The sequence below is a fragment of the Stegostoma tigrinum genome, chromosome 22, assembly GCF_030684315.1.
Source record: "Stegostoma tigrinum isolate sSteTig4 chromosome 22, sSteTig4.hap1, whole genome shotgun sequence".
Taxonomy (NCBI): domain Eukaryota; kingdom Metazoa; phylum Chordata; class Chondrichthyes; order Orectolobiformes; family Stegostomatidae; genus Stegostoma; species Stegostoma tigrinum.
Window position 1 is genome coordinate 44,881,648 of NC_081375.1, and position 14,429 is coordinate 44,896,076.

General features: G+C 42.4%; 1 protein-coding gene across 6 annotated transcripts in view; it reads left to right on the top strand.

Moving 5' to 3' along the window:
* LOC125463642 (myocardin) overlaps positions 1–14,429 on the top strand; it is a 600,727-nt gene that overhangs the window by 532,761 nt on the left and 53,537 nt on the right. For all 6 annotated transcript variants that reach the window (XM_059653806.1, XM_059653807.1, XM_048555183.2 and 3 more), the window contains 2 exons: positions 6,564–6,639; positions 9,112–9,273. In XM_059653806.1, coding sequence (XP_059509789.1) covers positions 6,564–6,639; positions 9,112–9,273 — 238 coding nt within the window. The remainder of the gene's footprint in view (positions 1–6,563; positions 6,640–9,111; positions 9,274–14,429) is intronic.

Here is a 14,429-nt window from a genome sequence, read left to right on the forward strand (position 1 = left end):
AACAAACATTGATCTACAGTTGTAATAGATCTATTTTCCTCAGTACATCGTTACTTTCCCATCATCTTCAAAGCACTATTCAAATGAATAATTAGGGCAGGAAATTAAAATGTTAAGCCCATCCAAAGAACATCTGGTAGTTACCCATTTAACACATGATGTGTATTACGATGACATGGATGGGCTCATAAATCTGTTCTTCCATAGTGTCTTATACGGATTAATTTTACAATGTACAATGCTTAGAATGACACTGTTTACCTTTACAGAGGAGTTACAAAACATCGGAGCCAGAAGAGGCTGTTTAGCCCATTGGATCTGTTCCATCATTCATGCTGACGCAATAGAGCTATGTTTTGACCTTTATCCCTTAACACCTTTGTTAGACAGAAATCTAGTGATCTCAGATTTAAAATTTGTGATTGACCAACCATCAGTTTGCAAAGGAGGATTCCAGACTTTTCTCACGTTTCGTGGGTAGAAACACCTCTTGAAATATGTGCCCCTAATTTGAAGACATTTCCTCTGATCCTAGATTTCAGATGAGTGAAAATACTTCCTCTTGCTCTATTCTTTATCCTGTTCTTCTCAAATTTCAATCAAATCACCTTCGAAATTTCAGCAAGTAAAGTCTAGTTTTTTTTATACTATCTGTCCATCATCTAATGTGGAATTCAAGATATCATTCTAATAAAGTGCATGACCTCCCATATGCCTGTAGCAAAATCCATTGGTCACCATTTTGCACATTCGCTTCATTCATCAGTATCTCATTGTAAACATTACTTGTAATGTTAACTCTCGTTGTATCATCAATAAGCTTGGATTTGTCGCCCTCTGTCCCGTTACCTAAATTGTTATTAATCAATTGTTGAAGTCCTAACGCAAGTCCCTGTGAAATGGTATTAGCCACTTACTGTCTGCCAATCATCTGTATTCCTTGTCTGTTGCAACTCAGCCAAATTCCATAATTCAATATTTATTCAAATTCAATAATTTGCCTTCAACTATATTGAGCTTTAACTTTCGCTAAATCTCTCACAACAAAGTTTATGAAGTAGCTTTGGAAGCCCGTTGAATATTTTACACATCACCTTTTCCACTAATTTAGTCATCATTTCAAAATTTAATTAGGATCATTAGATACCATCTTTCTTTTTGTTGTGTAAGCAAACAGAGCAAGAAACTAATTAGCCAGGAACCAATAGTATATGGGATAAGTGTTCTAGAGTGGTCAACTCCATGGCTGCACAAAAGTGATCATAAGAAATAAGAACACGACCCCTCAAACCTGCTCTGCCTTTCAGTTGAATCATGGCTGATCTGGCTTTCCTCAAGTCCACTTTACTGCCCTTTCCCCGTAATTCTTGACTCCCTTAATGATTACAAATTTGTCTATCTCAATTTTAAATATACACAAGAACTTTGTGGCAAGGAGTTCCAAGGACTGACAGCCCTTTGAGAGAAGAAATTCCTCCTCACTTCAGTCTTAAATTGGTGCCCCTTTATTCTGAGCTTTTGTCCTCTGGTACAAGACTCTCCCGTGAGAGAAAACATTCTCTCAGCATTTACTTTGTCAAGCCCCTTAAGAATTGTCTCCTCTCGTCCAATCTGCTCCTTTATCCATCTTCCATCTGCCTCCCCCTCTCCCCTATTTATTTCAGAATCCCCTTCCCTTACCCCATTTCTGAAGAAGGGTCCAGACCCGAAACATTAGCTTTCCTGCTCCTCTGATGCTGCTTGGCCTGCTGTGTTCCTCCAGCTCTACACCTTGTTATCCCCTAAGAATCCTGTAGCTTTCACTGAGATCAACTCTCATTCCTCTAAACCCCAGTGAGTTGAGTCCCAGACTGGTTAACCTTTGCTCTGAAGACAATCTCACCATACCAGGGATTATCCTCATGAACCTTCTCTGAACTGACTCCAATGAAATCATATTTTCCTTTAAATAAGGGGACCAAAACTGCTCACAGCAGTCCAGGTGTGATTTCACCTGCACCTTGTACGCTTGCAGTAAGACTTGACAGCAGTCAAGCTATAACCTAATACAGAATTCTCATATTGACGTTGATATCACTTGCAAGTTTCTTTTATGCTTCATTTTTGTAACTCAGTTGTTTGTCATCTTTTGTTGTTCTTTGTATCTCTCTGATTAACAAGGCTGTGAGCTACTTTTCGTTCTAGTTTCATGTTGCCACTGAGCTATCCAAGGTAACATACTTTTTGACAGGTTCTTACCTGTCAGGGGTATAACTGGTTTTGTATCGCATTAAAGTACTTCTAAACACCTCCCACATATTTGTTCTACCTGTGAATGGATTTCCCCAGTTTAATCTGGAACAGTCACAGTCTCATCCCATTCAAGTTGCTGAACTGTCGCATAAGGGGATGTGTGTCCCCCAGTAGACTAGACAGCCATCCTCTCCACCTCTGCACATTTTCTTTTTAAACAGATTGCCTTACAAGCCACGTTGTAACTCTGAATCTTACATTTTAAAAATTGTCCTAATGAATGCGACCAAAATTTGGAAGTGTCATCATAAACAAAATTCACAACCAATCTTGTCCGTGACCCTAGATAACAAAGTGTGGAGCTGGATGAACCCCGCAGGCCAAGCAGCACCCTATGCTGCTTGGCCTGCTGTGTTCATCCAGCTCCACAATTTGTCATCTTGGATTCTCCAGCATCTGCAGTTCCCATTATCTCTTGCCCGTGACCCTTGACGTTTATAAAATAATGAGGGGGCATGGAAAGGGTGAATAGCCAAGGTCTTTTCCCTAGGGCTGGGAAGTCTAAAAGTAGAAGGCAGAGTTTTAATTGAGAGGGGAAAGATTTAAAAGGGGAAGGAGGTGAATGTTTTCACACAGAGGATGGTGCGTGTTTGGAATGAACTGCCAGGGGAGATGTTTGAGGCCGGGAGAATAACAGAAGTTAATACGCATCTTGAAGGGTATATGAAGAGGAAGGAGTTAGAGGATATAGGCCAAATGCTAGCAGATGGGATGAGATCAGCTTATAATATCTGGTTGGTATGGACGAGTTGGACTGAAGAGCCTATTTCTGTGCTGTATGCCTGTATGACTCTATGTCCCTTTATCAGACAATGTCAAAAATTGTGAATACTGGTCGGAATGAATATCAAAAGAATGTGTCATTCTTTTCTTATTGTGCAATTAAGTTTCTTTGGAAATTTGCATTATTGTTTAGATAGTAAATAAACTTGATTGAATAAATTTACATAATGAGGTTCATAATCCTTTGTGTAAGCTGAATTTCTATAATAATTCATGTCAACACACAGAAAATCCCAGAAACTTGATTTCAGAGTAAATCTCCAGATGTCTCCTCTAAATTGCATGATCAGAGGCACTTGAATAAGACTATGCTTCTTAGCAGTGGTCATCTGATATAAACTTTGCATCTAACTGAATCCAGTTGTGGAAAACCTATTAAACTCCTCCCCCACAAGATACTACTCCTCAACCACAACTCCTAACTTCTCAGAGTCATATTTGTGTCAAGTTTCCGATGTGTTCTAGTCATAATGAGAAGCATTTAAATCTATGTATGAATAGATTGCATAGGGAAACTTTTGAATATGCTGACAAATATTTGCTGATCCACGGGAGATTGTCACAGAGATTAATTGGATAACTTTACAAAAGAGCCAGTTTGATTACAAAGAGCCAAACAACCCTATTCTGTGTTGTATGAATCAATGATTCAGTTGCTCAACTATATTTAAACATTTTGAACCATTTCTGCAAATCATACATGGTTACTGAACATTTTCTAGTGTCTCACCAGTGGTTCTGTAGTTCTCCTATGGCAACAAACTATTACACAAAGCTGCTAGCCACTAAATTGCCCTTTCAGCCTCATGTCTGGAAATATCAAATAAAAGCCAGCCACCCAACAGAAATCAGAAACATTCCAATGAAAGAAAAGGTCTGAATTTATCAAAAAAGCTTCAATTTTGCTGCGTTTTCTGGAAGCTCCCACTCTGCAAATTTGCGTGAACTATCTCATATAACTGTAATGAAAAAGAAAATCTTCTGATGGCATATACCTGTCACGGGTGACACTCCATTGCAGATTCAAGATCACGTTCGGAAATGCTATTTACAACACCTGTTTGATTGACTGCCCTTGAAACTGCAGCTACAAGAATGAAGCTACACATTCTTAGCACCATACCACGTTAGAACCCAGTGTAAGGCCAAGCCTTCAAACAGTTGAAAATGTTAACTTTTATTCAACAACAGCAGAAGCGAAGAAAGATACAAAGAAAAACCTGCATTGGCTCCAAAAACAAACAGGGACTGCCTGGCCTTTGAGCTACAATGAATGATCATTGGGCAGCACGGTGGCTCAGAGGTTAGCACTGCTGCCTCACAGCACCAGAAACTTGGGTTTGATTCCACCCTCGGGTGACTGTCTGTGTGGAGTTTGCACATTCTCCCCTGTGTCTGCGCGGGTCTCCTCCGGGTGCTCCAGTTTCTTCCCAAAGTCCAAAGATGTGCAGCTAGATGGATTGGCCTTGCTAAATTGCCCATAGTGTTTTGGGATGTGTCGATTAGGTGGGTCATAGGGGGATGGGTCTGAATGGGAAGCCCTGAGGGCCTGTGTGGACTTGTTGGGCCCAAGGGCCTATTTCCACAATGTAGAGATTCACTGATCGATGTATAACAGCCATACCAACAATTGTGCACCCCACTAAAGACAGAGTTTTTGTGTCAATTAACCGGCTCTGCATTCCCCCAGTAACCCGTGCGGATCACTGCGCTATCACTTCCTGCACATTGTCATTATGTTGAGCTGCCCTTGATTGACTGTGGTAAATAGTCACTGCCCACAGTATGTGCCCTGAGCTGTTGTAGACTGCTGTCCAAGGCGGAGGAGCAGAGGATCAAGGAGCAGAAGCTGGAGCAGCCTGTTGCTTGCTGTGACTTTCATATTGGGAATTGTCGATGTCTGATTTCTGTATGGCACATGGAATAATGGGAAGTAGTTTATAAAGGAAGTGATATTGGGCTCTAATGAGATGGAAATGCCTGCAAATAGATGTCTTGCGAGTCTTGTCTTGCTGTTCACAACCTGCTTGTAGAAATCAGACATTATTTCCCCCCGCTGTGTGAGAATCTGGTTCTTTTGAGAATCTCATCATATTTGTCCAACTGACTTGCCATTGTCCACATCCTTCAAGACTTAGAAATATACATGGGAACATAGTAATAGGAGTAGACCATTCAAGCCTTCGAGCTTGTCCCATCCTTTAGTGAGATCATGGCTGATTTGTAGCCTGACTCCATATGCCTGGCTTTGCTCCATATCCCTCAATACCTTTACCTAACAAAATATTATCCATCTCAGATTTAAAATTAACAGCTGATCCAGCATCCATTGCCATTTGTGGAAGGCAGTTCCAAACATCCATCACTTTGTGTGTGTAGAAGTGCTTCCTAATATCCCTCCTGAACAGTCTGGCCCTCTTCTCAAACTATGCCCCTAGTTTCAAAATCCCCACCCAGTAGAAATAGATTATCTTTTATCTACATTGTCCTTTCATGTAAATGTCTTGAAGACTTCGATCAGATCACCCTTTAACCTTCTAAATTCCAGAGGGCCCATTTTCTTGAGCACCTTGTTCGTGGTGTGTGGTCTATGTAAGACATGCAGCAGTTTTACACTTGCCAGCTCATTCATTTTGTGGTGTCCATGAAATAGAGAAAGCAGGGGTATTCTCACCCTTCAGGTAAGTTGTTTATGATGGTCTGCAACTGGATGTGTTCAGCAATCATGTTTCTGACAATTCTACCCTTAGGCTGCTAGAATGGTTGCTAGAGTAATGAAAGATGATATCCTTGATGTCAATTCAGCTGGTGACACCCATTACCAGGAACTTAAAGCCTATAAGAAGGCAGAAGGATACTTTTTCTCACTATTCAACAATTTGTTATTCACAGATAGGACCGCACATTGATGTTAGCTGCAGCAAGCCTATTATTATTCTCTAATTTCTGCCTGGAGTGCTCAAACCTCTCATCTTTGCCCAAGCAACAAAAATAGGTTGCTTTTTCCATGATGAAAGGCTGTGTCATTTCAAATTGATCGAAAGAGGTTTTTTTCAAGTTCAATTTGCAACTCCCCAAGCTGCAAGGTTTCATGTCTGCCAAACAGCTCGCCAGCAAGTAACTGTTAATATTTGAATGTAAGCCCAAGAAGTCTGTATTTCATTAAATGAAATGCTTGTTCATGGACATTCTGTCAGGTGATAAGAGTATGATGTGATATATATATAAATGATTGTACACTTCAAAAGAACACATGTAGCCTTATATATAGTCAGCAATTCAGCTGTTTGTAATGCTAAATTGCGAACTTCTTAGAAGTCTTGCATTTTGCTCATACAGATGGTTACTTTTGACTCTTCACCAAAAGATGCTCCTAAAATTCTTTGATAGATCAGGCTATTTGATACCACGTTATGCTTTGTTCCTTTATGTTTTAATGAGCTTGCACTTTCTAAACTTGACACTCAATAACATTATTTGATTTACAGACAGAGGACTACTTAAAACACAAGATTCGGAGTAGACCTGAGAAAGCAGATCTAGTTAATATGCATATACTACAAGGTAAGTACCAAGTTTTCTGTAAAAATATTAGGCCTTGTAATAGTATCCATCTGAATAAAAATGACTCAAAAATTTTAAATGCCAAGCAATTTACCTCCTGTGACACTGTACAGAGGCATTTATGAGGATTGAGGCAGCTTTGCTGGTTTGGTTATTTCAAAAATATGGGCTGGTTTTACAAAGCAATATCAGGATGACCAAAGCCAATTGAATTCTGGGTCGCATTGAACTTTTGATTACATGTCACTGCTTTTAAATTAAGTCCCCTGATTGGACATGAGGTGAACTCAGCAAGAGCAATCTGCTTGGCACGAGAGACAGACACAGGCAGAAACAATAAGGAGACCTGCCACTGTCTGCCAAAGAGAGCAGGCAATTCCTCAGCACAGAAGGTTAAATTGGCGTGCAAGAGGGCATTGTGTAAGCGTGCTGAGAACACCTGACGACCTGATAATTTGAAATGTCCAAATGACTAACTTAGCAGCAAATCTGTCAGCTGTCTACTAATGTACACCATTCCAACAGGGCCAACCATCTCAACTTGTTGACCAGCACCTAAAGAGACTTCTGTCCACGCAAAAGACCCTGAGCTTCCAGTTGCCTGCCACTTTAACACACTGACCTGTTCCATGGCTAATATCTCTGTCTCAGGCTTGCTGTAGTGCTTCAGCAAAGCTCAGCGTGAGCTAAAAGAACAGCACCTCATTTTCTGCTTGGGGGACCCTGCAGCCTTCTGACTCCATATCAAGTTCAATAACTGTAGGGTTTGAGCTGTCCCATGTCCTTTCCCCAGTCCCAACCGACCAGTTCTTGTTATCACATCGTCTGCTAGTACACACAACCCTTTGATAGCTACTAGCAGTCTCTATTAGTAGCGAGTCATCCTTCCTGCCAGATTGTTATCCGTTCCTTTGTCTGACCAACTGTTCTTCCCTCAATTTGAGCTCTAACCCCATCTATCGTTTACTCATTAACCCACACCCCCCCAACCCTGTTGAGTGCATATAAACTGGCATTTTCCCAGCTAGCAAGTTTTGAAAAGATTTGTACCTCAGGTTGAGGTTCGGGATGTGAGTTTGCTCGCTGAGCTGGAAGGTTCGTTTTCAGACGTTTCGTCACCATTCTAGGTAGCATCATCAGTGAGCCTCCAGGAAGCGCTTGTGTTATGTCCCGCTTTCTATTTATCTGTTTAGGTTTCCATGGGTCAGTGATGTCATTTCCTACATTGGTGATGTCATTTCCTGTTCTTTTTCTCAGAGGGTGGTAGATGGGCTCCAAATCAATGTATTTGTTGATGGAGTTCTGGTTGGATTGCATGAGACGTGCATGAGAATTCCAAGAAGCATGGCATTCCAACCGGAACTCCATCAACAAACACATTGATTTGGACCCCATCTACCACCCTGTGAGAAAAAGAACAGGAAATGGCATCACCAATGCAGGAAATGACATCAGCAACCCAAGGAAACCTAAACAGATAAATAGAAAGCGGGACATAACACCAGCGCTTCACCGGAGGCTCATTGATGATGTTACCTAGAATGGTGACGAAACGTCTGAAAACGAACCTTCCAGCTCAGCGAGCAAACTCACATCCATTTTCCCAGCTCCCATCAGTTCTGAGAAAGATCACTTAACCTGAAACATTTAACTTTGATTTCACGCCACACATGCTGATCTTTTCTAGCAATTTCTGGTTTTGTTCCTAAAGAAACTTTGTTGGCCAACTATTTGAAGTCTCTCAATCGCTCTACCCCATAGCATCTTTGAAAACCATCGACTGGCCCAGAAGCATCATGATACAAGAGTGACCACCAACTGCTGTGGTGAGATTTGAACCTGTGTCTCTAGAAATAGAGACCTACATTACTAGTCTAAAGACATTACAATGATGCCACCAACTCCCCATGCAACAAAATGATCTAAGAGCAAGCTAACTTTACCATCCCAACACTTGAATTGACTGAGGAGTGACATTACAGAGGGTTGTCAGCTGGTCAATGGACGCATTCCAGAAGGTCAACCTGTCAATTCCTTCTGCCTTTTGAGACAGTCCACCATTTCTTTCAATTCTGTGTCATCTGCAATATATTTTATAACTAATAAAACAAAAGTATTCAAAGATGATTATTCTCCAGGGTTTCTCATCTGTTGACCAGATATTAGTTTCAAATTCCCAGAGCCTAGTTGACAATCTTGGAGGGTTTTCAACCTTAATGCTAAACTGTTGAAGATTGGTTAACAAGGGTGTGGAAGCTGATAGGTCAGATCAAGCAACTACAATGAAGTCAATGTTTTCACACAATTATACAACTGCACTTAACCAAGCAACTGAAATTACTGCTAGCAGTATGTTCAGATATAAGGTTTGAATGAGACCGATTACTTGTGTGGAAATTTCCTAAAGCCAGCATAAAATGGACATTTTTTTGTCTTGGCGGTTGTTGCTAAGTTTATCTTTTGGTCCAATAGACACAGCTGCAGAAGGTACACTTCAAGCAACTCAAATGAAACTCAAAAGGGCTAGGCTAGCTGATGATCTCAATGAGAAGATAGCCCAAAGACCTGGACCCTTGGAACTCGTGAAGAAGAATATAATTCCTGTAGATTCAGCCGTCAAAGAGGCAATCAATGGTATTTACAAAACTCGCGTGTGAGCCCCGTTTGGGATTTGTGCAGTTACTATTTGTGTTTTATACATTGGCATCATCTAAATTCAGCAGGATTCATGCTAAAATGAACATATTTGTTTGCTGCTGTGAGAGAGAATTTGCAATGTTATTTCCCAAACTCAGGAATCTTGATTCTTTTTCCACTATATTGTCAGGCAATTTGGAAATGAAAAGAGAAGTTAAGAGGGTTGTTGCCTCGAGTGATGCTGTGTTTCGGGCACTTGCTGAGATTTTCTTGATAAACGTTTAGTCGCATCATTACCTTTATTTTTCCAACTGTAATTAGGTACCTGAGATCATTTGGAACCATCCATTTTGTGCTTTATTTTGGTGGATATATAATGCAATCATGATCAAGGATTTCTTTAAAAAGCACAGATGGTTTTCCTGATGAAAGTTGTTTTATTTTCCCATTAGCGCTCTGATTGCACAATTTAAACGATTATCTTTTGTCTTTATCATGCTCATAAAAATTCACAGAAGTAAGTTTCCTGGAACCCCTGTGATTTGCAACTTGTAATGTTAGTTGGAAGACATCTTGTGATAAATTTGCTTATTCGTGATATGAAATTCATCAAATGATCGAAGCATCACTTAACCCACATGTGTTCTGCTGTCATTAATCTAACCTATTCAGTGATTTTGTGCCAGTTGAATCACATTGGCGGTGTAATGTGCGAGTGTAATTTGGCAAAATTTGTTTTTTTCCATTGTTTTATGATAACAGTTCCAACATTTTGCCTATGCATGGAATCTTGGAACTAGACATTTGTACTATCTGAACTTCTAAGAAAAAAACTCAGCAATGTTCGGAGTATTATCCATGATTTCATATTTCATGTCAACTAGGGTCTTGAAAATGCCAAAACATGTAAGTTACAGGACGTGTTGGAGGAACTGTCATTTCTTCTTGATGACTTAATGATAAATATATCATTGTTACTGAAGCAAGGTATCAAAAATGGCACTGGATTTGGTCTTCAGTTTGAAATGAGTGAACCATCATCAGCAATGGGAGCAAGCAAGGCTCTGGCTCTGGCTTTGGTCTCATCGTTCAGGCGAGAAAGGGACCAAATCAAAATTGCTGCTGCTGCTGGTTGATATCCTGTGGTTTCTGTTCTGTGCATGTGGGTTCTTCAGTGGGGACCTGGTTGTTTTTGACAGCGATGGTTCCACCAGCTAAATAATCTCAACTGCTTTTCAATCCAAAGATTAATGCCCACGTTGTGTGCGTGTTAGTGGAATCAAGCCGAAGGAAGACCCCACACCCTCAGGAGGTTTGGGGAAGGTTGGTGCCTTCAGGGAGGAGTGGAGAATCAGTGGCTTGTGGAGAGGAGGAACATGTCAGTATATTCATGAGAGGAGAGAAAAAAGGAAAATAATAAAACTGGGCCTCTTTGTTGCAGGAATCACAAGTCCAGGTCAACGTTAAATTAAATAATAGATGTAGAGAAAAGAACTGTTCGCTCTGGTAAAAGGATTGAGAACGGGAGAATACAGATTTAAACTAGTTGGCAAAATTAGCTCTGCCTGAGTGCAGGTTCAATCAAGGCCTTAAAAAACAAGGGCCAAGAACCTAAGAAGGAAGAATGAACAGGATTACAGAGACCAGTACCAAGGTTAGTGTTACTTGGGCAAATTGTTCATTCAGAGATCCAGTACAGCCTCGATGGGCCAAGCGACCATTGCAGCTCTGGAACAATTCTTTGGTTCAGAAAATTTAGCCTAAAAAAAAATTTTGTAATGAAAGTACACGTCAGAGACCACTCATTGTTTAGTTTGTTTCATTTATGACAAAGAACTTCTGTAACTTCATGAATTTTGATGGATGCAGTTTTCCCTTCTGTAGTGGGAGTGAGGAAGGTAGCAACAAGGGTAAATAGGTTGAGTGAGTTGGCCCCAGAAAGAAACTCACCCTGTTCTAACCGCCTCAGAATTAAGAGCTAGACAAGAAAATTCACTGGGGACCTTCCTGAGCCACCAACAATTAAAATTCTTAAATGGTTAATTAACAGCCACTTAAGAGCCTCAACAGGTGACTGGCCTAATTTCCCATATTTCTTACAGGCAGTGGCTCATTTACCAATTGGAACCAGGGCAATATGACAGCCGGGTTGGTGACGAGGCCTCCATTTGCCCTTTTTGGGGGGTATTTCGAGGATGAGGCAAGGTGGAAGCTGCTGAAAGTCAGCCCACTCCTCCTTGCCTCCAGATCACTCCTGATGCCCCTCTCTCCATTACCCCAACCTGGGAGACCAAGAACAAAAAGGCTTGGCTTTGCACCTTTGCATTCACTGAAGGCTAGACCTCCAGCAATGACCTCTCGGGCTTTTTGCCCAATCAAAGTCCAGCAGCTTTTAACATGGCAGGACTTCAACTTTGGGCCCTGCAATTCAGTGAGCAGATCGGTAGTCAGCTCTGAGCATGTAAATTGGACTCTGATTTGGCAAGCTGTATTGTTGGTAAGTGCAGGGTGGTAGGGGGTGGGGGGCTAGGCGTGGTTATTGCAGAGAGATCATTGGCAACTGAACATGCATGCATGGACAGCAGCACCACCACGCACTGCCCCAAACGTAGGCTGCAAAGTGGAAAATCCTGGCCGTGGAGTTTGGTTATCAAGCTATAAGATAAAAATTTTAAGGGCATAAAATTTGGAGGGTCAAAACAGTAAAGAATCAGTATAACTTGGAACTGGTCGTCCATTTGAACCGCCATAGCGTACAGGGCTGTGGACCAGTTGCAGGCAAATGGAATTAGAATAGATGGATGTTTCATGACCAGGATGGACACAATGATATCCTTTCATGTTATAGAATCTCTACAGAATGGAAACAGGCCCTTTGCGCCAACAAGCCCACACCGAACCTCAGAGCATCCCACTCAGACCCATCCCGCTACAATCAACATAATCTACACCTCACTGACACAATGGGCAACTTAGCCAATGGCCAATCCACCTAACCTGCATATCTTTGGGCTGTGGGAGGAAACCGGATCAAACCCGCGCAGACACGGGGAGAATGTGCAAACTCCACACGCAGTCGCCCGAGGCTGGAATCGAACCCGGCTCCCTGGTGCTGTGAGGCAGCAGTGCTTGCCCCTGTGCCACCCCAGAAAGGAGGCTACACCAAGATTTGAACTCGGATCGCAGAGTTCAGAAACCACCGCACTCTCCATTACACCTTGGCAACCAGAGCCATGCTGTAAAAACTCTGACTGTATCTTGATGACATGGACAGGTATGTCTCATGTTTTCAGTTTCCCTGTTTTTATCTGCTGAATAGCACATGAGGACTGAATTCTTAACAAAAACTGCAAAGGAGGTAATTTAAGAGATAATTTTGTATGCAAATCCTGGGGAGGTGACGGCCTCGTGGTGCTATCACTGGACTGTTAATCCAGAGACCCAGATGATGTGCCAGGGAACAAAATGTGAGGCTGGATGAACACAGCAGGCCAAGCAGCATCTCAGGAGCACAAAAGCTGACGTTTCGGGCCTAGACCCTTCATCAGAGACTCTCTGATGAAGGGTCTAGGCCCGAAACGTCAGCTTTTGTGCTCCTGAGATGCTGCTTGGCCTGCTGTGTTCATCCAGCCTCACATTTTGTTGTCTTGGAATCTCCAGCATCTGCAGTTCCCATTATCTCTGATGTGCCAGGGAGCCAGGTTTGAATCCCACCACAGCAGATGGTGGAATTTGAATTCAATAAAATATCTGGAATTAAGAGTCAAATGATGACCATGAATCAATTGCCAATTGTTGGAAAAACCCATCTGGTTCCCTAGTGCCCTTTTAAGGAGGGAAACTGTCATCCTTACCTGGTCTGGCCTACTCCAGACCCACAGCATTGTGGTTGACTCTTAACTGCCCTCTGGGAAATTAGGGATGGGCAATAAATGCTGCCAACACACACTCATCCTGTGAATGAATAAGTTTTAAAAAATGTAAAATAGTGATTGGAAATAATCAATCCTATTTGATATTACAGCAAAATTGCAAGAGTGAGGTAATGGGGCATGGGCTCAATCAATTAACTGGCAAATGTAGGACTGACGTCAGGAGGTTTGGGTTTAAAGAGAGTGCAGAAGTTCAATTGGGTGCAGAGAGAGAGTGGAATGGTGAGGAGAGGTCAAGATGCTGCTGATTGGAGATTGGGTAAACTCAAAGGAGTGATTTTTTTTTCCCTCCAGACCCTGCCTAACTTATTCCAGGACCCAATGAGCATTTGACTGAATATCCGTTTTCCCGGTGCAGTTTTGCCATTGAACCGAGAAGATGGCCTTCAATATTGGGCCATGACAAGAGGGAGCAAGGGATCAAAAAGGTCAGAAGAGGGGAGGTAATGGGAACTGCAGATGCTGGAGATTCCAAGATAATAAAATGTGAGGCTGGATGAACACAGCAGGCCAAGCAGCATCTCAGGAGCACAAAAGCTGACGTTTCGGGCCTAGACCCTTCATCAGAGAGGGGGATGGGGGGAGGGAACTGGAATAAATAGGGAGAGAGGGGGAGGCGGACCGAAGATGGAGAGTAAAGAAGATAGGTGGAGAGAGTGTAGGTGGGGAGGTAGGGAGGGGATAGGTCGGTCCAGGGAAGACGGACAGGTCAAGTGGGTGGGATGAGGTTAGTAGGTAGCTGGGGGTGCGGCTTGGGGTGGGAGGAAGGGATGGGTGAGAGGAAGAACCGGTTAGGGAGGCAGAGACAGGTTGGACTGGTTTTGGGATGCAGTGGGTGGGGGGGGAGAGCTGGGCTGGTTGTGTGGTGCAGTGGGGGGAGGGGATGAACTGGGCTGGTTTAGGGATGCAGTAGGGGAAGGGGATATTTTGAAACTGGTAAAGTCCACATTGATACCATATGGCTGCAGGGTTCCCAGGCGGAATATGAGTTGCTGTTCCTGCAACCTTTGGGTGGCATCATTGTGGCAGTGCAGGAGGCAGAAGAGGGGAGGTTCTGATTCAGGGGCGAGAGGGAGAAGTAGCTGCTGCGGAAAGGCAGGGACAAATCAGAGCAAAGAGATGGTGAAAGGCCGAATGCAGGAGATCTTAGAAAGATCACAACAGTCAGAGGAATTTAGTTTGGTTAAGCAAGTCATTTGAATCAAGTATGGGGGAAAGTAT